This window comes from Vigna angularis, chromosome 4 (genome assembly GCF_016808095.1).
Source record: "Vigna angularis cultivar LongXiaoDou No.4 chromosome 4, ASM1680809v1, whole genome shotgun sequence".
NCBI lineage: Eukaryota > Viridiplantae > Streptophyta > Magnoliopsida > Fabales > Fabaceae > Vigna > Vigna angularis.
In genome coordinates, this window is record NC_068973.1 from 26,078,473 (window position 1) to 26,105,916 (window position 27,444).

At 33.5% G+C, this 27,444-nt stretch overlaps 1 protein-coding gene across 2 annotated transcripts; it reads right to left on the minus strand.

Moving 5' to 3' along the window:
* Positions 1 to 21,626: 21,626 nt before the first annotated feature.
* Positions 21,627 to 23,566, minus strand: LOC108330844 (transcription termination factor MTERF8, chloroplastic). Of its 2 annotated transcripts, none has more exons than XM_017565420.2 (2): positions 23,230 to 23,566; positions 21,627 to 23,153 (listed from the first exon to the last, which is right to left on the minus strand). In XM_017565420.2, the coding sequence occupies exons 1-2, from the start codon at positions 23,537 to 23,539 to the stop codon at positions 21,892 to 21,894; spliced, it is 1,572 nt and encodes a 523-aa protein (XP_017420909.1). In that variant the 5' UTR covers positions 23,540 to 23,566; the 3' UTR covers positions 21,627 to 21,891. The 2 variants fall into 2 exon arrangements, with proteins under 2 accessions (XP_017420909.1, XP_017420910.1); XM_017565421.2 differs by having other exon boundaries at positions 23,234 to 23,560.
* Between the last annotated feature and the right edge of the window lie 3,878 nt (positions 23,567 to 27,444).

Consider the following 27,444-nt stretch of genomic DNA (forward strand, 5'->3'; position numbering starts at 1 on the left):
CTAAACCAAAGTAATGTTCAACAAGAAATATAAGTGTTCCTAGCTCCATCTTTGCAGAAGATAGTTGTCCACTCCTGCCTTATCTGTCTAATTGTGTCCTCTGGTATAGGAGATGTACTCTTGAAGCACTGCAAAATGAAGAAAGATTCATTATGGTTTCATATATGTTTTAAGATGAATTTGATTTGTAATGTATTCAAGGTATGCATCATTACCTCATTCCAGTCATCTGGAATGACAACTCGAATGATGGTCTTAATCCAACACATGACATAGAAGCCACATTCCTATGAATCTAGCTGCTTGTTACACTAAAATGACAAACTAAATAGTCAAGAATTTAGATCATTCAATAACATAGAAAATGAATTAGAAGTATAAATGACTTACAACCTTTGGATACAAAATTTGAACTAGTTGACCTCGGGATTTACCAATAACTCTATTTAGATTGAAAACACAAAGTAAAATTAATATAACTATATTTATCATAAAGGTTTAAGGTGAACATCAAATTCAAAGTCATTGTTGGAGAAACACTTACCCTTGAAGCATGGTTCTCAAGTCAGTTTTCATCTTCCTGTGCAGCGAACAAAACCATATAATTTTACATTGTTTGGGAATGATGACCATTAGCTGCCAGTGCGACCTATCACGAATCACAAATAGTTAATTAACTAATTAAGTAAACTTTAATGAACTTTTACATATAACAACACCTACCCATCAATGTATGGCATAAGGTATACGTATCTTTTTGACTCATCCATCCATGTTTGCAAATAATGTTGTTTGCTTTCAAGTGTGTTACCAGAAGGTTGAATGGTCTGAGGTTCAACAAATCCGTACATGGAAGACCGACCTTGGTCTACAACGATTGTGTCCATGTACCTAAAACAACAAAGTTAAGTTGTTAGAAACTAGGAATCTAAATAAAACTAATATGGAAGACAAAATTAAGTATCTTACATGCACCATAGTTGAATGATGGAAATATTCAACATCCTGTCTCCCTCAATTACCTCCAATGCATCAGTCAATGTGATATATATTGGCACATGGGGGGGGGGGGGAGACCAAATACTCTTAAATCCCAGTATAGTTCTAATGGTGCTCTCTTCAACCTAGGTAATCTTGTCATTAGCTTTCATAAAGTAACATGCATACAAAAAAGTTATCAACAAAGAAGCTAACCTTTTTAGCAGATTAAAAAAGCAATGCAGGGAAATGGAGTAATGCACGCCAAAAAACGTAGGCCAAAAAGAGTCAAAAACGCCACCCAAGCACACGCCAAAAACTGCACCAAAACGTAACGAAAACGCATTTTAATCGGTTCAAATGGAAGATATTTCATCAAAGAGTAATTTAATCGGAGTAAAAGTAAATTTAAACGGTCTTAAAGAGAGGAAACGCACCTGGAAATGCAATGTCTCAAAAAGAAAACGCGAGGAAGACGATGAACAGTGAGCGTAACTCCTCACGGGTTCGCGTTTTGCAGTATAACTGGCTGTAGAGGTCGGGTGCTGGGGGGGGGGGGTCTTTCTGATTTAAAAATGACGTCTTTCTGATTTAAAAATTCATATTCGTGAGGCTTATAGGTGTCGGTTTATAGGGGCCTGACATCTAGGTGAACGTTTCACCTACCCTGTCAGCTATATAGACGTCTGTTAGGAGGGGCCCCGACGTCTATAATATTATAGACGTTGGGGCCCCTCCTAACAGACGTCTATATGGCGGAAAAAATAACTTCTCACCTATCATGTCAGTCATATAGACGTCTGCAAGGAGGGGCCCCGACGTGTATAATATTATAGACGTTGGGGCCCCTCCTAACAAACGTCTATATGCCCAATTATTTACGAAAATACCACCGGTCAATAATTTACGTTGGTTATTTGGTGGACCGACATCTACAGGGTGACGTTAAAGGCCAATTCTGCACTAGTGTTGCCATGTTTGTTGATATATTATTTACATCTATCTTGTGCATTTTGAATTGTGAGCACCATGGTTGAAGTTTAGCTTGCTAATACCATATTATTTTTCTTGAATGTAATTTCCAAGTTGAGCAAGCATGATTGAATTTGTTATGTTGATTGAAATTGTGCTTGAGTTGCTAGACCATTGCAATTGAAATGTTTTCTAGGTGAAGTACTTTTGCTTGAGGACAAGCAAAGTTATAAGTTTGGGGGAGTTTGATAATGTTAATTCTTACCATTATCTAGGCATCATTTTAGTAGCAAAATCAACTCTTTTCTAGCCATGTTGATTAGGACCAAATCATGTGAGGAGATCTAGTTCCTAATAATTGACTACTTAAACAAGATTGCAGTGTTGCTTTTTTATATGGTGAAGAAGTTTACATGCCCATTCCTCCTTGTATGCATAGAGCTTTTATTGGACAGGTATGTAAATTACATAAATCTTTGGGTGGTTTTCGACAAGCTAGCAAACAATGGTATGAAAACCTATCTAATTTTCTTATTTCACAATGGTATAATTGTTTGTTAAGACCTCGGCAAGTGTACCGAATCGTATCAAGTAATAATAAATGGTAAGACCAAGTATCGTTTCCCAAGAGACTCACATCACTAAACAGTCATGTAATTACTTAACTAATTAAGACTTTGAAGAACAATTTAGGGTTTTTAAATGTAAAACAATAAAGTAAATATGAATGCAGTTTTTGATCAATTGAAAAGAAACGCAAAAGTGAGTGATGATGTTGGTATTATGAGATGAAGATGTTGTTGGGGTTTAGATTTCACCTAATCACTCTCATGCATATAAGAATTCAAATGTCACTTTCTAAATTACTTAGAACCCGATGTCTCGGCGAAAGAAGTTTATCCTTAATTACTAGACCACAATGTCTTGCATCCCTAATAATTAATGTTGCATTACGAACGAAAGCTTAAGACAACCAAGCGTTCTATCTCTATGTCTAGGCAATAGTTCCCTTGGGAGAAATTCTCCAGTTCTAGGTTTCTAGGTATTTGTCAATAACAAAGAAAACAAAAAATCATGTCATGAATGAGTTAGACATAACAAGCATAGAGCAAAGAAGAATAACCCTAACAATTAATTAAAGAAGCATATATAAATCGGAATCAATTCAAATACATGAGAGTTTAGAGGTTACATCTTCCCCAACAACAAATGAATTTAGTTCCCCCTTGTCATGGAGAAACTAGATGTACAATGGAATGAGAATGGAAGATAAACCCTAAAATCCAAAAAGGAGAGCTTTTGCATCCAATTCTGCCTCCAGAGAGCTGAAAGAGTCTGAATTTGGCTCCCTTATGTCAAAAGATACCCCCTATAGGACGTGCAAGTCCTTATATACAGCTGAATTGGATCATGGGCCAACGTCGCAAGCGCTCAACGCCCCTACTTAGGGCGCCCAGGCGAGCTTGCGAGAGAAGTGGTGCTCAACGCCCTAGGAAGGGCACCCAAGCGTGAAACGATACTTGAAGACTAACGCTCAAGCGTGGGCGTGAGACCTCCTGCGCTGAGGGCCCCAGAAAAGGGCGCTCAAGCGTCTTGCGACCTTTTGCAGCCTTCTATTTTGGTGCTCTTTCTATCCTTTCTGGGTTCGAACTTCTTGATATTTTAACTCCTCTTCCAATTTATCCCAATTTCCTACAAAATCAAGGGAATTTAGTTATAAAATCCTCAAGTATAACCTCAACTCTCTTATTCACAAAAACAAGCTAAAAACAAGAGAATAAGCAAGTTTTTAAGTAAAAAATGGTTCATTTATTATCAAAATTGAATCCAAAATAACAGTGAAATCAATCGTTATCACTTTGTTAGTGATCATTCTTTATTTCTGAAAACAACTAAAGACACTGACACTTCACAGTAATGAATGTTGATGACATTATTTTGGTTGGAAATGTCATAATTGAAATCATTTTATAACTAATCTTTTTAAAAGGACTTTCAAAATTAAAAATCTTAGAGATCCTACATATTTTCTTGGTTAGAGGCCACTAGAAATAAAATTGGAAAACACTTGTATCAACTTAAATGTATTTTAGTCTTGCTAGAGAACACTAGTAGATACAATGTGTCACTATTGTTTCTCCTATGAATCATATTGTGAAACTCGCGTTTAATGCTGGAAATGTGCTGCCTCATCCTTCTTCTTATTAAAGATTCATTGGAAAACTAATTTATTTAACCAACACAAGATCATATATTACTCAAATTGTTTACCATCTAAGTAAGTTCATCTCAGCTCGAACAAATGCTCATCCCAAGTAAAATTCATGTTTTATGATTCTTGAAACACAATCTCGGGAAAAGCACTTTATATGAAGTTAATAGTGAGATTCAACTCAAAAGATAATTAGAACTCTGATTGAGCTAAACGTGTAGAAACTAAAACTTCTGTATCTAGATATATAACAAACCTTGGTAATTCTTCCATATCTTGGAGTTCTAAAAAGAAACCTACTATTTCAAGAAGTTCATCTGAAGTTAAGTATAGAGGTTACAACAACTTGTGAATTGCAGTAGCTTACATATCTTAATGATTTAAAAGTCGAATACAAAAGACCAAAATTGCTTTATTGTGACAACTAGTTTGTTATACAAATTACCTCTAATCAAGTTATGCATGAATGAACAAAACATATCGAAATGGACTATCACATAGGTAAAAAAGAAAACTAGTAGAGTTTTGTTGAAACTTCTTCACATTTCTTCTAACATGCAACTGGTAATCGATTATGCATCAATGAATGCACAACAGTAAAAATCCTTCTTGAAAAATCTCATAATTTCTCGTGGTAATCAATTATGGCAAATCATAATTGATTATTGATAATCATTACCATAAGTAGTAATCGATTATCTTGGATATAAATGAAGTTTTCTTATTCAAAAGGATTTTTAACGCAACGTAAAGTAACAATACACATAATCAAATATAAGTCACACCCTATACATCAATCTACTAAATTACAAAAAAATTTAACATAAAAACAAGTCTTCATGAAGATCTTCTTGCACACTTGACTTCGAGACATTACCAAAATTTTTGTTTTTCAGCTCTATGCTAACAATTACTACTATATATATATATATCATAACATAATATAAATACAATCAAATATTTTAAATTATTAATATATTATTTATGTACACATAAAATTATATATTTTATTATAAAGTCTAATATGTTATAATTTTATTATATTTAAATTAATATTTTTATATTATGTTTATTATTATATTATTAAATAAAATATATAATATATAGTTTAATATAATTATTCACTACAATTTATTTCTTAATTTTATCAATTTCGTAGACATTATAGTAAATTTTTATATATGACAGAAAAAAAACAGTTAAATTTTTATATATATGATAGAAAAAATATGAAGTGTAGTCAAAATATAAAAATATCATATTAATTCTAATAAAATTCATAGTTCTTTTATAATTACTAAATATATACTTATTATATATATATATATATATTGATTATTAAAAGAAATAAATAATTGATAAAATTTAAATTTAAATTTAAGTCATACATTAAAAAAAAGAAAACAGATAACATATAATAAAAAAATTCATAAACTTATTATTGATAAATTCATTATTTTAAATTTTTAAATTAAGATGTTTTATTTACTTTTGATGGCACAATAAAACTAAATGACTATTTTATATACTTTGAAAATATGTTTAGTCAATTATAAGGATTTCAATGTCCTATGTTGCTGCATAATTTTCCTATATAAGCTAGTAATCAAATTTATTGAAACTTTTTACAAAGTCTATGTTAGTTTGACTAAAATGTTTATATACAGTTATTTGACAAATTAAAAGTACTTAGATTTGTTACAAATTAAGAGCTAATTGCATTTTTTTTCTTATATTCAAATGAATACTTTCTCTTAAAAGAAGGTTCTCCGAAAAGAAGGTTCATGGACGAATCCTAACTCACAAGAATTTTGTGGATATATTGGTTCTATGAACTTTTTCAATGGATTTTTTTTTATCCTGTATTGATTTTTTCTAACCCAAACCTATGTGGATTAGGACCAAATCACGTGAAGAGATCCAAATTGACGAGTTTAGTTCTTAATAATTAACATCTTAAACAGTTAAATTGTACTGATGCTTTTTTATATGATGAAGAAGTTTACATGCTCATTCTTCCTTGTATGCGTAGAGCTTCTATTGGACATGTTACATAAATCTTTGCATGGTTTTCGGCAAGCTAGCAAAGAATGGTATGAAAACCTATCTAATTTTCTTATTTCACAATGGTATAATTGCTTTGTTAATGATCATTCTTTATTTCTGAAAACAACTAACAACACTGACATTGGAAAATTGATTTATTTAACCAACACAAGACCACATATTACTCAAATTGTTTGCCATCTAAGTAAGTTCATCTCAGCTCTAACAAACGCTCATCTAAAGTACTATGCATGTTTTATGATTCTTGAAACAAAGGCACTTTATATGTAGTTAATAGTGAGATTCAACTCAAAAGATAATTAGAACTCTGATTGAGCTAAACGTGCAGAAACTAAAAGATCTATATCTAGATATATAACATACCTTGGTAATTCTTCCATATCTTGGAGTTCTAAAAAGCAACCTACTATTTCACGAAGTTCATCTAAAGTTAAGTATAGAGGTTACAACAACTTGTGAACTGCAGTAGCTTACATATCTTAATGATTTAAAAGTCGAATACAAAAGACCAAAATTGCTTTATTGTGACAACTAGTTTATTATACAAATTACCTCTAATCAAGTTATGCATGAATGAACAAAACACATCGAAATGGACTATCACATAGATAAAAGAGAGAACTGGTAGAGTTTTGTTAAAACTTCTTCACATTTTTTCTAACATGCAACTAGTAATCGATTATGCATCAATGAATGCACAACGGTAAAAAAACATGCTTGAAACTTCTCATATCATGGTAATCGATTATTGCAAATCATAATTGATTATTGATAATCGATTATTATAAGTGGTAATCGATTATCTTGGGTATAAATGAGGTTTTCTGATTCAAAACGAATTTTAACGCAGCCTAAAGTAAACAATACACATAATCAAATATAAGCCATACCTTATACATCAATTCACTAAATTACAAAAATTTTAACATAAAAAAATTCTTCATGAAGATCTTCCTGCACTTAAGACTTGACTTTGAGACATTATCAAAATTTATGTTTTTCAATTTTATGCTAGCAATTATTACTCTATATAAATCATAACATGAATATAAATACAATCAAATATTTTAAATTAATAATATATTATTTATGTACACATATAAAAATTAAATATTTTATTAGAAAGTCTAATATGTTATAATTTTATTATATTTAAATCAATATTTTTATATTATATTTATTATTATATTATTAAATAAAATATGTATACTATATAGTTTAATATAATTATTGACTACAATTTATTTCTTAATTTTATCAATTTCATATACATTGTAAATTTTTATATATGACATAAAAAAGCACTACATAGTACATTGTAGTAAATTTTTATATATGACAGAAAAAAATATGAAGTCTAGTCAAAATATAAAAATATCATATTAATTCTAATAAAATTCATACTAAAGTTTTTTTATAATTTCTAAATATATACTTATTATATATATATATATATATATATATATATATATATATATATATATATATATATATTGATTATTAAAAGAAATAAATAATTAATAAATTTTAAATATAAATTTAAGTCGTACATTGAAAAAGAAAACAAATAACATATAATAAAAAAATTCATAAACTTATTATTCATAAATTCATTATTTTAAACTTTTAAATTAAGATGTTTTATTTACTTTTGATGGCACAATAAAACTAAATGACTATTTTATATATTTTGAAAATATGTTTAGTGAGTTATAAGGATTTCAATGTCCTATGTTGCTGCATAATTTTCCTATATAAGCTAGCAATCAAATTTATTGAAACTTTTTAAAAAGTCTATGTTAGTTTGACTAAAATGTTTGTATACAGTTATTTGACAAATTAAAAGTACTTAGATTTGTTACAATTTAAGAGTTAATTGCATTTTTTTCTTGTATTCAAATGAATATTTTCTCTTAAAAGAAGGTTATCTGAAAAGAAGGTTCATGGACTGATCCTAACCCATAAGACTTTTGTGGATATATTGGTTTTATGAACTTTTTCAATGGAATTTTTTTATCCTATATTGATTTTTTCTGACCTAACCCTATGTGGAATATGACCAAATCACGTGAGGAGATCCAAATTGACGAGTTTAGTTCCTAATAATTAACATCTTAAACGGTTAAATTGTAGTGATGCTTTTTTATATGGTGAAGAAGTTTACATGCTCATTCTTCCTTGTATGCATAGAGCTTCTATTGGACATGTTACATAAATCTTTGCGTGGTTTTCGGCAAGCTAGCAAAGAATGCTATGAAAACCTATCTAATTTTCTTATTTCACAATGGTATAATTGCTTTGTTAATGATCATTCTTTATTTCTGAAACCAACTAACAAATTCTTTATTTCTGAAACCAACTAACAACACTAACACTTCATAGTAGTGTATATGTTGATGACAGTATTCTTGTTGGAAATGCCATAATAGAAATCATTTTATAACTAATCTTTTTAATAGCACTTTCAAAATTAAAAATCTTAGAGATCCTACACATTTTCTTGGTTAGAGGCAACTAGAAATAAAATTGGAATACACTTGTATCAACTCAAATGTATTTTAGTCTTGCTAGAGAACACTAGTAGATAGAATGTGTCACTATTGTTTCTCCTATGATTCATATTGTCAAACTCGCGTTTGATGCTGGAAATGTGTTGCCTCATCCTTCTTCTTATTAAAGATTCATTGGAAATCTGATTTATTTAACCAACACAAGACCGCATATTACTCAGATTGTTTACCATCTAAGTAGGTTCATCTCAGCTCCAACAAATGCTCATCTCAAGTAGCTTTGCATGTTTTATGATTCTTGAAACACACTCTCAGGAAAGGCAATTTTCATGCAGTTTATCGAAATTGATTATCACATAGTTTAAAGAGAAAACTAGTAGAGTTTTGTTCATATTTCTTCTAACATCCAACTGGATAATAAGTTCACCAAGGCTCTTCCATCCTTTATGTTTAACAACATATGTTCCAAACTAGGCATACTAGGTCGATGATTCTCAATGAAGTAAAAATAATAAATAATAACTGAAGGAATCATCAATTTTTGTAACTGCTACACTTATATTAGTTTTAATTCTTTCTTTTGTATTGTATTATTCCAACTCTCTCCTCGTACCTTTACAACTAATCAATAACAGTCTTTCCTTCTTATTCTTCTTGTGTTCCTCTATTTTCTTTTTCTCGTGCTATTCTTTTTCCTTCATTCATATGAAGCGCGTTGTCAAGCTTCAAGATGGTCACCATTACACTTTAATAATGTATATCTACAAGGTCCACCTATTTTACCTCCATGGTATGACTATTATTACCTTATACATACTCCTGAAGTTTACAAGATGTTGATTCTAGCTATTATAGGGGATGAAGGATTTGAATTTCAATTTCATGGCTTAGTTCGTGAAACGTAATAGTTGTATTGAATCGAGTCCGAATATATATAAAGAAGGTAAACGTTCGTTCTATTACAATCAACCAACAAAGAAATAGAGTTGCAATATATGCAGAACAGAACGGTGTGATAAGGACGATCAACAAAACACGTAATAGAAGAGGAAATAAAGAAAGGCTGAACGGTATTTGGGTATTGACCGAACGGTATCGTCAGCCGAACGGTTACTGTAGCACCTCCAGAAGAACAGGATTCAACCTGTGTCCAAAATGAGCAGAGAAAAAGCAGAGAGAATGTTCAGAGAGTCTAGAAAGTTAGAGAAGGATTCATACCAGGCATGTGTCACCCCCTCAAACGAAATCCTCCAAATACCCACTTCTCTTCCGTTGACGTGTGCGCCTCCTAACCGTTTTGTTGCATGTATTCTCTGTCATTTGTTACCCCATGCTTCTTTTATTTATGCATTCTCCTTTCTGCCCCTATCCTTGTCGTTGTCCTTTTATGCATGTTAAATTACCCTCCTCATCAAAAACAACCTTGTCCTCAAGGTTGAACAAGGGATAAGCTTCTTTCACCTCCTTCACATCTTCCCAAGTAGCTTCTTTAGGATCTAAAATGTCCCATTGCAGTAATATATGTGATACCTTTTACTGATTTCGTGTTATCACCCGACATTTCAATACTTTCCAAGGTTGCACTGTGGGACCAAACTCTGAGGTAGTTAACGACAGAGGGAGATATTGTTATGGTGGAATACTTTGAAATTTCTTGAGTAAAGAAATATGAAACACTAGATGGATTTTTGCTATGTCTGGCAACTTGAGTTTGTAGGCCACCGATCCTATCTTTTCAATCACCTCAAAGGGTCCAAAAAAACTTTAGTCCCAGTTTTTTATTTTTTCTTAAGGCTAGAGACTGTTGCCTATATGGTTGCAGCTTGACTAAAGCAAGATCTCCCACTTGTAATTGAAAATCTCGCCTCTTTTTATCATCTTGTTGCTTCATATAGTTTTGAGACTTCAATAAATTAGCCTTAAGTTGTGAAAGGAGTTTCTGTTTGTCAAAGCTTCTCTAACTGACATGGGATCCTTTTGATTTTGATCATATCTAACAAGTGGCGGAGGAAGGCGTCCAAACACTGCTTGAAAGGGAGTCATACCTAACTGTGATGAAAGGAAGTATTATACCAATATTGGGCCCAAGGCAGCATATTCATCCAAGACTTAGGGTTCTCATACACAGCACCTCAAATACATTTCTAATGTTTTATTAAGATTATATGTTTGACCATCGGATTGAGGATGATACGCGGATCCCATGTCTAAGGTTGTTCCTTGAGATTTAAACAATTGTTGCCAAAAAGAGCTAATAAAAACTCTATCTCTGTTAGATACAATGGACTTGGGCATTCCATGTATCTTTACCACCTGAGCAATAAAGGCTTCTGCAACAGATTTGCTTGAAAAATCGGATTTCAGGGGAATGAAATAAGCAAACTTGGACAATCGGTCAATCACCACCATGATGGTTGTATAACCCGTAACTACTGGAAGATGGGTGATAAAATCCATGGCAATGTCCTCCCAAATTTGTTGAGGAAAAGGCAATGGTTGTAGTAGCCCTTTCGGTAAGGCGTGATGTACCTTAGCTTGTTGACAAACCACATATTCATTGACAAATTTTCGAATGTCCTGCTGCATATTGGGCCAATGGAATTGGTTTCCAATTCTGCTCGCGATCTTGGTGATGTTGGCATGACCTCCAATCTTTGAATTATGAAACTCGTGAAGTATTTGGTTAATAAGAGTGGAATTCTTAGGCACTAGGATACGACCCTTCCAAAAAAGAATACCATCCTTAATAGTGTATTCGAAATTTGGATATTGACCTTGAAGACATTGGCTATATACTTTAGACAATTTCTGATCGGTTTTAGTGACCTCCACCAGATGTTGAAGCCATACACAATTTGGTTCAGACCAAGCCATAACACAACTCCTTGATAAGGCATTTGCAGGAATATTTTCCTTCCCAGCTTTATATTGTATCTCAAAGTCATATCCTAATAGTTTTGGCAGCCACTGTTGTTGCTCAGGTGTTTGGAGGGTCTGGTCCAACAACTGCTTCAAACTTTTTTGATCAGTTTTAATGACAAAATGGTGTCCTAGGAGATAATGTTTGAATTTAGCCAAAGCTTCTGTAATTGCATAAAGCTCTCTTACATATGCATATTGTTTTTGCATTATAGGTGACATTTTCTTGGAGAAATAAGCGATTGGATGTTGGTTCTGACTTAGGACAGCACCTACTGCCATTCCCGATGCATCAGTTTCTAACACAAAAGGTGCTTTAAAATTGGGAATAGTCAAAACAGGAGCAGATGTCATGGCCAACTTTAACTGCTCAAACGATGTAGTAGCTTTTTCACATAGTTTTTCACAAATCGGTTAATGGTGCAACAATACTCGCATAGTTTTTCACAAATCTTCTATAGTATCTTGTGAGACCAAGGAAACCTCTCAATTGTTTTAAATTTGAAGGTTGGGGCCATGCACGTACTGCAACCAGTTTTCTATCATCCATATCTACTCCAAAACTAGACAAAGTATGCCCCAAGATATTCAATTTGTGTCACTCCAAAACTGCACTTAGAAAACCTTGCAAAGAGTTGATGCTTCTGCAGAATGCTAAGGACAACTTCCAAATGGTATAAGTGATCCTTCCAATTGCAACTATATACCAAAATATCATAAAAAAAAACAACACAAATTTTCGTAATAACTCGTGGAATATGTGATTCATTAAACTTTCAAATGAAGCTGGTGCATTAGTCAATCCAAATGGCATAACTAACCATTCATAATGGCCATGATGTGTTCTAAAAGTTGTCTTGTGTCGGTCCTCTGGCTTCAATAAAATCTGGTGGTATCCAGATCTGAGATCAAACTTGGAATGAGTTCATCCACAGTTGGAATGGGAAAGCTATCTTTGATAGTTATAGCATTAAGAGCTCTATAGTTTGTACCAACTCTCCATGAGCCATCCTTCTTCTTGACTAAATAATGGGAGAAGAAAAAGGACTTTTACTATGTTGTATAATACCTTCCTTTATCATTCCTTCTACCAGCTTTTCAATCTCCTCTTTTTGGATATGAGGATACCTATAAGGCTTGACCTTGACCGGATTAGAGCCTTCCAACAGGGGAATAGAGTGATCATGGAATCTTTGAGGTGGTAGATTATGAGGAGTATCAAAAATTGAACTATAATTTTGCAGTAACATAGCGAGTTCATGTTGCATCTCAGTTTGTGCCTCTAACAGTGGACCAGAGTGGAGGTTCTCTTCCAATAATTGCATCTTGTATATTTCTGTTATAGCATTGGTCTGATCATTCTTCTGATATGGTTTAATTGAGCTTAAGTTGGCACCAACTCTCTATCGCCTTGTAGTGTGGTAAATTTGCCCTCATGAAGTAACTTCAATTGCCAAGGACATAAATTGCAAATAATAATCAGAGATCGAACCCGTTTGCTGTAGTTTGAAAAGTTTTGCCATTGGACAATCGAAAGGCGAAGGTCCAAATTGTGATTCAAGAGCACGGGTTCAATCCATCCACGTATTTACAGCGGCTAACCTCTGTAACATCTAAAACCAAGGTACCACTTCACCTTCAAAAGGCATAGCAACTATTTCCACTCGCGCCATATCTGGTGTACTATGATAGTTGAAAATTTTCTCCGCCTTGAAAATCCAACTAAGCACTGAAGACGTGCCATCAAAATGAGGAAACTCCAAAGAAATATTCCTCATGGGAAACGCAACATTAATCGGTGGTGGTGGAGTGTTCGCCGTGGACTCTTCATGTTGTTGGTGAACTGATTTTTCCAGTAACAAGCGTTCTAAGTTTGCTTGTATTTGATCAAAATGATGTTAATTTTCTGCCTCTTTTTGTACATTGTAGTCACGCTGTTGACGGTCTCGCATCTCAAATCGTTCAAGTAACCGTTGAATCTCATTGCCTTGAGTTTTCAACTCAACTTGAATATCCTTCAGTCTGGTAGCTTCCGCCTTGAAGAGCAATGAAAGCACCAATGAAACGTAATAGTTGTATTGAACCGAGTCCGGATATATATAAATAAGGTAAATGTTCGTTCTATTACAATCAACCAACAAAGCAAAAGAGTTGTAATATATGCAGAACAGAACGGTGTAATAAGGACGATCAACAAAACACGTAATAAAAGAGGAAATAAAGAAAGATCGAACGGTATTTGGGTATTGATCGAACGGTACTGTGGCAGAATGATGAAGATGACCGAACAGTACTGTGGCAGAATGAAGAAGAGGACCGAACGGTATCGTCTGCCGAACGGTTACTATAGCACCTCCAGAAGAACAGGATTCAACCTGTGGAATGAAGAATTCCAGAATGAGCAGAGAAAATGTTCAGAGAGTCTAGAAAGTTAGAGAAGGATTCATATCAGGCCTGTGTCACCCCCTCAAACGAAATCCTCCAAATACCCACTTCTTTTCTGCTGACGTGTGCCCCTCCTAACCGTTTTGCTGCATGTATTCTCTGTCATCTGCTGCCCCATGCTTCTTTTATTTGTGCATTCTCCTTTATGCCCCTGTCCTTGCCCTTGTCCTTTTATGCATGTTACAGTCTGTTCCATGGTTGTCAACTTTTAGCATTAACTCGAAAATTTGAACGAGATTCCTCAATGTCTACAAGTCCTCTCGTTTATAAACTTGTTTTTGTGGTGGATTCAATTTATTTAGGTTTGTTACGTTTCTATTTTGGATAATGAGAAATATCAAATTATCATTCATATTATTTTCTATTTCTAGTACTCAATATTCAAAATGGTATCTAGATCTTGATGCTTTATTCTGGCAATCTTGTTGTCATCGTTTTACTTCAATCTCTTTGATTCATGATTACTATTCTAGACCCCAAATCCTCTTCTTATCCTCCTATGGTGTTGCTCGTTGTCACCAGTTCTTTTCTACATGATATAGGAGAAACTCTCTGATATCAATTTCCTCCTTTAGAAACAAAAAGTCAAATCGGCCATCAAAGCTTACCGTCTCCATCATTGTGTTGTTAACCCTCTTATTCCTCTTAAGTTATTGTCAGTTTCTGATCGTGATTTCAGAATTGAGAATTCTGAGTTCAATGCTTGGGAAACTCAAGACCAACATCTTTTATCATGGCTGCAGTTGTCTTTTTCGGTCTCTTTCTTAACCCACTTTATTGTTATAAAAGTTGAATAAGTATTTCAAAAAGTCTGCAGATCTTCTGCCAAAAGTTTCAGTGAGTAATTGGTTATTTGATTTAGTAACCAAAAGACTCGTGATTGGTTATTTGATGTTTTGAACGTTGGTGGCCAGCTCACGAGACTACCACTGCAAGTCTTGTTTCTTCTAGCCTCATTTACTCTTCCAAAATATACATGTTTCTCATTTTTTTTTTCTTCTCTCTTTTCTTTCTTATCATATCATAAGTTTACTATTTTGTATTTTTAGAGTTCCTTAGTAATTTTCGTATCCTCAAAAAATTTTGAAAGTTGATGTATTTTGGAATCTTGAACAACACATCACGGATAAGTATTTAAAGACAATAAATATATGAAGTTGTTTTTCTTAGTGCACTTTCTAATGATTTATTCGATGTGTGTATTGTTCATATAAGGAAGTAAAAGACATTTAGGATTCATTGGTTCTCAAATACACTGCTAAAGATGTGATCAAACAAAGGTTTATCATTGGCAATTACTGTCACTGGGAAGTGATTAAAGATAAGAACATCAAGTCCCAAATTAACGAGTACCATAGTATGCTTGAATATATCACAGAGAAGAACATTCTTCTATCCGATAAATTTGTTTCAGAACTTTTGATCAAGAAATTGCCCTCATCTTAGACTAATTGCAAACAACAATTGAACACATACACAAGTAGATGTCACATCTTACACACATAATTATTGAAGATACCAATAGGAAAAAATGTGTTACTACAAGGACTAAAGCTTTGTCTGCAAAAGCAAATATGATAGAAGACAAACCTGCTCTAAAAAGGTACGAACACAAACCTGATCATAAAAGAAAAAATAATTTTTGAAAATCTTGCCCTAAAGGATCTAACCTCACTTTTAAGAAGAAAATAAATTGCTTCATGTGTAGAAAGTCAGGCCACAATGCACCATAATGTAGGCCTAGAGCAAGAAACGACAATCCTCCTAGGACAAATATAGTTGAAGGAGATTATATTATTATTGTATGTGAGCAAATAAGTGGTAGACACTTATGCAACCAGACATATCTGTGCAAACATAAGTGCCTTTACCTCGTACACCAGTGTAAGGGGTGGGAAAGAACACATTTACCTCGGTGATTCTAGGACAACTCATGTTATGAGAAAAGGGAAAACTCTTCTCAAGCTCACATATGGAAAGACTCTGACCTTGAGTGATGTGCTACATGTGTCATCAATTAGAGTTAATTTAATCTCTGTAACACTATTTTGAAAAGTGGGGGTTAAAATGTCATTCGAGTCTAACAAGATTGTAATGACAAAAAATAATGTTTTTGTAAGGAATGGATATTGTGGTCAAGGTCTCTGAGTACTCAATATTTCTAAAAATATTAATGAATCTTGTTTTTCTACTTATATTGTTGATTCATATAATGTTTGACATGCTAGATTAGGACATGTGAATTATCCATATGTTAATAAAATACAACGACTATGATTAGTTAATATGCATATTAACAGAGTACTAAATGTCATATATGTGTAGAATCTAAAATAACAAAAAAAAAACTTGTTATTTTATGGATCGTCAAACTGAATTGTTAGGGTTAATTCATACTGATATAGCTTATTTCAAACAAATCATGTTTAGAGGTGGTAAAAATTACTTTGTAACCTTTATAGATGATTATTCTATATACACCGAAGTGTACTTAATCAAATATAAAAATGAAGCATTTGATATTTTTGACCTATAAAGCAGAATTAGAAAATTAAAGAAATAAGAAAATTAAGAGGATTAAATCAGATAAAGGTGGTGAATATGTATTGTTTACCTCGAATGTATCTGTATGGGGAATATATAGATGGGGTTGTAGGAGCGAATACAATCGGTGAGGGTGGGTACAAGAGTGTGATTGATTCTTTCCACTGTGGTGTTTATGGTACGGTGATGCTCATAATGTTGTTTATGACTGGAAAAGTCATGATGATAGTGTATTTATAATGGTGTTCATGATATTTAAGATGCTACAACCTCGACAAGTGTACTGAATCGTATCAAGTAATAATAAAATGGTAAGACCAACTATCGTTTCCCAAAGGACTCACGGCCTAAACAGTTATGTGATTTGTTGATTATCTTAGACTTGTAACCGAAAATATTGTTGTTGAACTATGAAAAATAAACATGAATGCAAAGTCTTGATCAATGGACTTGAAAGATGCAAAAACGGTTGATGTATAATATGAATGATTATGTTGTTGGGGTTTTCAATTCATCCTATCCACTCTCATGTATTCAAGAATTCATCTTTCTTCATTAATGTTAATGTCACCTTCTAATTTACCTTAAACCCGACGTCTCGGTGAAGAAAGCCTACTCCTAATCACTAGTTTACAATGTCTTGTCTCCCTAGCAATTATTCATGCATTACATTCACGCAGAAGCTTAAAGGCAACCAATCCTCCTATCCCTATGTCTAGGCAATATTGCTCTTGGGAGAATTTCTTCAGTTCTAGATTTACTTATATGTGTCCATACAAATAACATCAATGATCATGCAATTGAATGAGTTAAACAAAGCATGCATAGAGTATAGAAGAAAAACCCTAACAATTAATGAAAGAAAGCATGAGAGTTTCAAAGGATTACATTTGTTTCCCAACAACAATGAAGGTTTAGTTCACCATAGACATGGCGAAATTAGATGAAAAACAATGAAAGAATGAAAGATAGAACCCTAGAAGTTGAAGAATAGAGCTTGAGCACCCAAAATCCTCCTCCAAGGGGTGAAGAAAGTGTGATTTCGCCTCTTTCTGTCCAAAGATATTAACCCTAATTCGGCTAAAACCTTATATAGCTTCCTAAAAATTACAGAAAATTGGCCCAAGGCCCAATAAAATGGCGCTCAGCGGTAAGTGCGATTCTTCTATTTTGACGCTCAGCTGCAGTTTTTCCCCTCAGCGTTGACTGCAGGACTTCAGAGTGTTGCTCAGCGGTAAAAGTGGCACTGAGTGGTACTTGCGGCTCTTCTTTTGTGCACTTTTTCTTCCTTTTCTGAGTCCAACTTCTCGCTACTTCACTTCTTTCATTCAATTCATCTTAAAACCTGCAAAAACAAGGAAAACCAAGCATAAAACCTACCCAACACTCTTATTTCCAAAACTTGATTTCAAGCTAATTTCTAAGTCATAAAGGTTGTCTTTAAGGTCAAAATTAAGTATAAAAATAACAGTTTTTCAACTGTTATCAGTGATGTTATGTGACAGCAACATTACTATAAAAGTTATAGTAAGTAGTAACATAGGCGCTAATGAGTGGATAGACCAAGGGTCTAAGTGAAAGATGTTAGTGATGACATCAAAAGTTAGAGGTCAAGGACCTAAGATTGAGGATCGAGGATCGAGTAATTTGTTTTGATTGAATTGTCATGTTAGTGGATTAGGAATCTCCTTGTCATTACTATTATGTATGAGGTATTTGATTATTCTTGATTTAATCAGTGTGTTTGTATCATTTATTATGATTGTTTTACTAGTAGCTTACCTCATACGTGTTTGTGTGTTATTGAATGATATTATTGGCATGATCGTATAATGTGTTATACGTGAGCAAATGATGTTGGAGATGGTGCTGAGACATGATAGATTCGAGAGATGACGGGGGACAGACTTGAGATTTTATTCATTGTTATTACATTTGAACTTTAAGACAATGTAATTGAAGTCATTTTATTTCCTTCGTTATTTTCATTGGACAAATGTTTTGGAACTATTATGTTTTATGCACGTTTAAATGTTGAGGTTTTTGAAAATACGTTTTCGCGTTATGTTAAAGTTTGAAATTTTACCGATTTTTGAGTAATCTGTGACACCTTGGAAATTGGGGCATTACAAATATTGTTTGGTCGTGAGATTTCATGCTGATGGGAGGCACGATTTGCGATAGATCGATCTTGCTTGTGGTGTCGCAAGGTTTTGTTGCAGGTGGTGGTTGTTAAGACTCCGACAAATATACCGAATCGTATCAAGTAATAAACATGGTAAGACCAAGTATCGTTTCCCTAGAGACTCACGGCCTAAATATTTATGTGATTTCTTGCTTAAATAAGACTTGAAAACAAACTCTTTTGGGTTTAGAATGCAAATACTGAAAAGTAGATATGCATGCAATTTGAACAATTGGACAAAAGTGTAAAGATGAATAGATTTGATATTATGGAATGAATATGTTGTTGGGGTTAGATTTCACCTAGTTTACTCTCATGCATATACGAATTATACTTCTTCGTTAATGTTAGTGTCACTATCTAAAATACTTAAAACCCAATTCCTCGGCGAAGAAAGCATATCCTTAACTATTAGTTCATACAATTTCTAGCATTCTTAATAATTAAATCTTAAGATCATAAGCTTAAGACAATCAGAACTCATACCCCCATTCTTGAGCAATACTGCTTTTGGGAATAATTCTCTAGATCATGAATTGTAAGATACTTTCTGGTACTCGTGCAAATCATACATCATGCTAAATAATGAGTTAAACAAAGCAAGCATTATGCGAAGAAGAATTATCCTAACAATTAATGAAAGAAGCATATATAATCAAGAATCAATTCAATATATGAGAGTTTACAAAGGTTACATCATTCCCCAACAACAAATAGAGTTTAGTTCACCATTGATATGGTGAAACTAGATGAATAATGGAAAAGGAATGAAAGAAAAAATCCTAGAAATTGAAGATAGGAGCTTCTGCATCCAAATTCGCCTCCGAGGGATCAAAGAGTGTGTTTTTGTGCCTATTTCATCTAAAGATGTGAACCCTAGGACGTCCAAGTCCTTAAATAGAACATAAAAATAACATAAAACGGGTCAAAGCCCACAAGACCAGCACTCAGCGCCGTACTTAGGGCGCCTAGGCGATGTGCGGGTCAGAATTGGCGCTTAGGGTTAGCTCAGAAGGCAAGCAGACGTGGTGCGACTCAAGGAAGTTGCGCTCAGCACCCCTAAAAAGGGCGCCCAGGCGCGAGCCAGGGGTATCCTGCGTTGAGGGCTCTAGAAAAGGGCAGCCAAGCGTGAGACAGTGTACTCTGGCGCTGAGGGCCCCTAAAGTGGCGCTCAGCGCTGCTGTGATCCTCCTTTCTGATGCTTTTTCAATTCTTCCTGAGTTCCAACTCCTTACTACTTCAACTCTTCTTCCAAATCATCTCAAATCCTGTTGAAAACAAGAAAATCTAGCACAAAACCATTAAATTCACCTTTAACTCTCTTATTCATCAAAAATATGGTTCCAAGCTAGTTTCTAAGTCAAAGAGGGTGTTTTTAGTATCAAAATTAAGTATCAAATAAAGTTAAATTCAATCGTTATCAGTGGTGTAGCGTTCTCCCTTTCTATCGGTAGATGGCGAAACGATGTGAAGAAGAAGGTCAAATGCCACGTATCGTCCACCTCATCATCTCCTAACATGTCCACGTCGTCATTTCCTAATGTCGCTTAGTCAATTTAACGGCAAGGGCGGGATTGCATCAATTTTTCCAAATTAGGGTCCCAATTGAGGCAAAAAAAAATTGAGAGACCGATCTACAATTCCGAACCAAAAATGAAGACCAGTAGAATGATTAAACCTATAATATATTTTATTTTCTTCAAATAAAATTACACCTAAATATAATAAATAATATGATTGACTCAAACTAAACTAATTTGTTCCATATTGTGTTAATTCAATGTAGATTATGTTTTGTACAGTATGACTGCCCGATCAGCCATGGATCAGACGGTCATTCGTCATTCAAATCCATGAACAAGTCACCATTTGGACCGAACGGTCGAGGAGTAGAGCCAATTGGTCGATGGTTAAGACATTTAACCTTAATGCTTACCAACTTGGAGGTAAATTGTGATTACTCACAATTGGATCACAATTAGGCCAATATTAATCAAAAGTCCAGTCCAAAATTTATAAATACAGGTTTGAGGTAAAAAGGTAGGTGATATGCATTTACTGCATCGTTAATACTTGAACAATCAAACTTTGGGTTGACTTTAGCATTGGAGTGCCTTCTATAAGTATCTTCCGAACAGTTTTGACAAACAATTACGAGAGGACTTGGATTTCGAGACAGTGTTTGGACCTTAATTGACCTACTTGACGTTGGACCGTTGACCTTGACTCCTTATTGTAAAACATGTTTAATTTTTTTTAAAAAAAATGAATAAAACTAAATCAATAAAATTGATTAGTTGAAAATTTATTTTATTACAAATCCTACCATGAACACCTCAAGAAAATCAACCAATAGCTCTTAGTATATCCACATATGCCAAGTGAAAAATGAGTTATCTTTTTACATACACGAAATTAAAATTTATTTATTTTTTAAATCTTTAATATGTTTTGGTCATCAAAACATAAATAAATATAAATATAGTCTTTTTAAATCTAATTATTGAATTTTTTTTAATATATTAAACAATTTAATATTTACGATATCAAAACATAAATAAATATAGTGTTTTTAATCTAACTATATCAATTAATATATAAATAAATTTAATATTTACACTATTTGATACGTTAATTAGAAAGTTATATGATATGTAAAAAAATTTAATTTAATTGAATTAAAAATATTATAACTATTCAATTTTTAATGTTTGATGAGTAAAAATATATCAAAGTTTAAATTGAAAACAAATTCTAAATTTGTGTCAAATAAGTAAAAAAGATATTTAACCCATAAACAAAGAAATGTATCTTTTAAAACATCAATGCATGAAATGTGTTTTTATACATGATTGCACCCATCACACTACAAGATTTCCCCTCTCTTTTAACGCCCGGTATGAATTCTTAGAGCTGAAGAAGTGGTAGAACTACTCTTCCTACTACGGTTCCTTGGATAAGGCTTTGAGACACAAGGAATGAAACAAAAAGGGGCATCAAAACTGAAGCAGAAGAAAGAAAATAGGTTGACTATTCACCTTTATATTACTGAAGCTCCGCTATGCATGGGCCTTTTTTGGTTTGCCAGTGAATGTCTCCTCGGAAACAGATAAAAGCTTATTGATAGACATTCCTGCACCTCTAACACTCTTCTTCACTTCATACCTATGCTTAATCCTATCATCTAACTTGTACCCAAGGAATGCAGGAAAAACCAGTAACTCCTCAGTGTCACGCCCCATTTCCTCTATCAAGTATTCCATCTTCATCTCCAAAGAAGCGTGATTATACTGTAGTATTTGTGGATGCTTCTTGCTCATGGCAACGATCTCTTCACATGAAAACCCATAATTCAAGAACATACCAATCACCTTCTGCATGTTCATACTGTTTGTCCTAGTGGCAGACCTAACCGCCACTGAGAAGTCCTTTGTCCTGAACCTATACCCAATCTTCACCAGCAACACCAGCTTATATGCAATGTTCTCATGGAATGAAGTGCTGAGAAATGTGGGTGCTTTAATCAAGAACTTGAAGATTTCATCTGAGACTAACCCGCAGTCCTTGAGAAACTGTATTCTTGGACGCAGTTTCCTCTCTCTGCTGGCAGTAACAACAGCCGGATACACTTGTATTATCCTAAATATCTGTCTGTAATCTAGCTCAGCAAAAGAACTCAAAAACCCAACATGTCCCTCCACATGTTCCACACTATAGTTCAAAAAAAGGGGAAACCTAACCAACACTTTCCCAACACTATCCACATCTCCATCACTAAGCTCCATCAGAACATTCACTCTTGGAATAATTTGAGCATCCAAATCATGGTTCAAAATTTGAGGGCGTTTAAGAATCAAATCAATGCCACCAAAGGGTTCCAAGAAAGCTAAAGTTCTATCGATTTCATCAACCGACCTGCCACACAAGACCTTTGGCAAACTCACTTTGTTGAGCACATGCACAACCTGGTCAACGGGGATTCCCCGGTCAACGAGGAATCGAACCTTCTGAGGAAAACTCGCCAATATATTTTGTTCCGTAGAAGATAAGAGGCGATTCAGTCGCGGTTTCTCGAGTTTTCCTTGCAATTCGTCTCGAAGGAAGGTCAACAAAGGGTCAATTTGGTTGTCTGTTAGGACAGTTGGACGCTTTGTGATTAATTTGCCGAGTGCGAGAGGGTCGAAGTCGAGAGATCGTAGAGAACTAAGGCGAGCGCGCAATGATTCTACAGACACAGAGGTTAGGTCAGGGTTGTTGGAGAAGAGCACTCGAGTTTCCTCAAAGCCAATCCCAATTTCTTGAAACAGAGCAAAGAACGACGCTGAAAACACGAAGAGCGCAAGTGAGTCAGTAACAAAGGTGTTTGAGAAATTGCCTCTGAGAAGTTAGGGGTTTACCTACCGGCTTGAGCATCAGCAATGGGAAGGGAATTGGTGCTGCGACGGCGACGAATGGAGTCGCGGTTTGATAGTTGGGGTTTGACGTGGATTTTAGCCAGTGAGCATTGGGGTTGAGGCTGAAGCTTAGTGTGAAAGGTTGAAGAATAACGAGAGGGTGGGTTTGGTAGTGGGAATGGACAGAAGATGGTAGAAGAACAGGAACACCAACAGTTACCAAACAGAGCAGCAAGTGGCAACACCATCTCTGCAATGCCCAAGTAGACGAAATTGTGTTTAGTGAAGTGGCAGTGGTGAAAACGGAAAACATGCCCCCTGAGTGAGCGAAGCACAAAATATTAAAATTTATAACTTTTAAATTAAATCAACTTTATTTATTTTTTCCTTTCTGTCATTTTCTCCTTTTCAATTATTTTATTATTATTATGAACTTGGTATATTAAATAATTTAAAATGTTTAAATATATCTTTACTCGTCCATATATTAATTATATTTTATAACCAATATTAAAATATCTTTAAATATTATTTCACCCTGGCAAATACCATAACTTACGAAGTAAAGATGTATAATGAAGTATAGATTAAGAGAATATCTTTAGGCTATGTTTATGATGAATTCAGAATGAATAAATGGATAAATTTGAGGAAATTTTAGAATAAAGTGTGTATTGTTTTTTTTTTAGGAATTTAAAGATACAAAGAGTGAATTTGAAAGTAAAATTTATAAAAATTTAGAAAGAATTTCATTCGTGATAGATTAAAGAAAATATTTTAATAAATAAATAAAAAATTATTAAATTGTTCTTAATAGTAATAGTAATATATAATAATATTTATGACTAACATATTTTTTGGCAAAAATTATTTGAAATAGTCATTAGTGTAAAAAAGAGTTTTCATGTTGGTGTTTTTTGGACTTTAACGTCCAAAAATAGATTGATGTCATATCAGGAGACATTAATTAACGTTGGAAAATACTACTGATGTCCTTTGACGTCGGAAAAAATATGTATATTGACATCATATGGAGCCTAGAGCAAATCCCTTCGCGCTTAGCGGTGATCCAAGGGTGGTTTTTGTAAAATGAAAAGGGAGATTTGACATCTGAATATATATTCCCCGACATCAATATCGTTGAGCCACACCATTTCGTTCAGCGAAATTTTTCCCCTGAAGTGGCATTGTAAGGGATTTGAAGTCGAAAAATGCATTCCTCGAATTTCGACGTCAATTAGCATCAAGAAATGTATCTTTCGACGTCTTTGTAGTGTTTTTTTTATATAAAAGCTTCGTTTTTTCGATTTTACCACACCTAAAAATCAAAAAACCAGTGTTTGTATTTGATATATCCAGAATTCATCTTTTCAAAATTCAAACTATAACTACAACTATGACAAATAAAACTAAAACTAAAGCTATTAATATCAAAACAAAAAGAATTGAGAGTAAACTATTGTAGTCTAACTCCATCTCTCTAGAAGATATGTTGTCCATTCCTGTCATAACTTCCTGATTGCAGCATCTGTTAATGGGGATGGATTGTTGAACCGTTGCAAAACAAGAAAACTTAACTATTATTTTCCTCCTAGTGTTCAAGGTTGAATGTGATTTGTAAGATTTCAAAGCTAAATTATCACCTCTATCCAATTATCTCTAATTCCTGCTCGGATAATGATCTTCATCCATGACATTATGTAGTACCTACATGCCCAAGAATTTGACTGCTTGTTACACTAAATATGGCAAAGAAAATAGTTAAATATGATAGTCTAAATTTCACATATGAAAATTAATAAGTTAAATATCAATGAAGACCAACATATAGATTATTTCAATTTGTTGTGCTTTGGGCCTACTGACAACTCTAAACCAATTTGAATCATTTGAAACATTTAAAACATAAGTTGATATATTAATATCAAAATGAATTGATATGAGATAATGTAATACTTACGTTTGTAACAAGGATTTCAAGTTAGATTTCATCTTCCTATGCAGGGAACAAAACATACAGTTTAGGTTTGTCTTGGTATGGTTACCATCACTTGTCAATGGCTCCTATCATGAATCACAAATATTGAGTTGATTAATTAAATGTTGATAAAAATGTACAATATTGAGTAACACATACTCATCAATGTATAACGCAATATACAACTCTCTTTTGAACCTAGTCATCTATGTTTGCATATATGTTTGCTTGTTTTATATTGTGTTTCCAAATGGTTGAATGGCCTTAGGTTCAAAAAAATCATACATAGTTGTCCGACCTTGGTCCACTATGATAGTGTTTGGTTCCTATAATAATAAATAAAAATTCTTAATGTATTTGTTATGAAAAAGATGTTCAATATTTTTGTGGATATTATTTTGTTGACATATTTAATTAAATACCAATTTAATAATAAATTGAAAAACCTATATATTTGATTATTAGATAATAACAATGATTATTATTTTGATTAATTTAATAATTATGTAAAAATTAATAGAAAGAATAATGATTTATTGAAATTGTTAAAATAATAATAACATGTGAAACAATAAAGTTAAAATTTTGTATCACATAGTTTTTGAAGTGAAAGAAGGAAAATATTCAAACAAAACGTGATCTGAGTTTGGGATATTTTGGTAATAAAACCATTTGGCACTCCTAAATCTGCTCAGTACAGGCGAGATGAAAGGAGCAAATAATCCTGCAAAACTATCGTGTGCATTGCTCATAAATCACTCAAAGCAAACACCAGCCATCCATGCAAATTTGAGCCTGTGAACAGTAAATTCATACAAGCAAACATAACCTTAAAGTTCACAATTTTTTTTTCTCTAGCAATCAAAGCGTGAGATCAATCATAATAGGGTACTTAATCTAAGTATGTATTCTCTCAAACCAAAAAGCTCTAGCACTATAAGGAATCCAGACATATCTTACACCTTAGAAAAACAAATTTTAAGAAAATAAATTTTATCAAAATCTTAAATAAAGAGAACTTCATTTGTAGTTTTATTTTACTTTTAAATAAAGTATATCAATAATATCACATCTTAAAGGTATGTTTCGTGTCCTTACAGATAAATAAAGTGAAGTTTTTCAAACTTTCAAAGTTGTTGCTTCCACAATTTAGTCTATGTAGTTTGAAAAATTCTAAATAAACATAAGTTGTTAAAAGACAATTCAAATTTAATGGTGAGGATTGTTTGGAATTCTAAGTAGTTACGTTCTTAGTCGAAGAAATATCTTACAAAGAGACTCTGACTCCACGGACTTCTTTAACTTTCACTTTCCCAGCTACTTGTTTTCTTCTTCTCATTACCTGTCCTTCATAAGATGAATATGTGTTATGTTTGGAGAAGATTATATGACGCTCAAGTAAGTTTTAAGTGGCAGCAAAAAAGTCAAAATGGTAATTAATGTCAAAAGCGAAAACAAACCTCAATTACTAGTATATTTATAATATAATTTAATACTCATAGGCCCTTAGTTGGATGGGTCTAGGTTTGAGCCAATGGCCCAATGGCCCATTTACCTTGATTGAGACAATGCTTTGACTAGATTTTGTAAGTTTTATAGTGAGCGGCATAACATGAGATTTGGTAAGCCAACACATACTTGGTTAGGCCACTTAGTAGGCAATTCACTTGGTAAGAGGCATGTAGCCCTCGAAAAGAAACACCTAATTATTGCCAGACGATGCCAAGTGATGTCATACCCCCTAGCCATGGCCAAACATACTCAAGAAGAGTTGGAGTCATCTGTGGAAGGTGGGCCTAAGCTCTTATAATCATGGGTCATTAGTAAGTTTTTAGTATATTAGGTTTATTTTAGACCTTGTATCATGAGCCAAGTAGTATAGGATTTCCTTTTTAGGCCTTGTATAATAGGCCAAGTAGTGTAGTGTTTTGGTTAACTTGGGTCAACAAAGGTCAACACCCAATTTGACCCAAGAGAGGTTCGTATTATAGAGTTGACTACATGGGTCAATGTTTAGTCTTTGCCTTGGTAAGCAAAGGAGAAAGGTGTGTCCCACCTTTGGGAGAGAGTGGCCATGTGTCATGCTCTCAATGGAAAGGATTTCTCATAGATAGTGGTCATGTGTCATTCTAGGAATGGAGAGGATTCTCCTATGTTAGTGGTCACATGTCCTCCTCCTAAGAGAGAGAATTTGTACTTTGGTCTCCGAGCTAACCAAATTGAGGTTTTTAGGGTTTTAC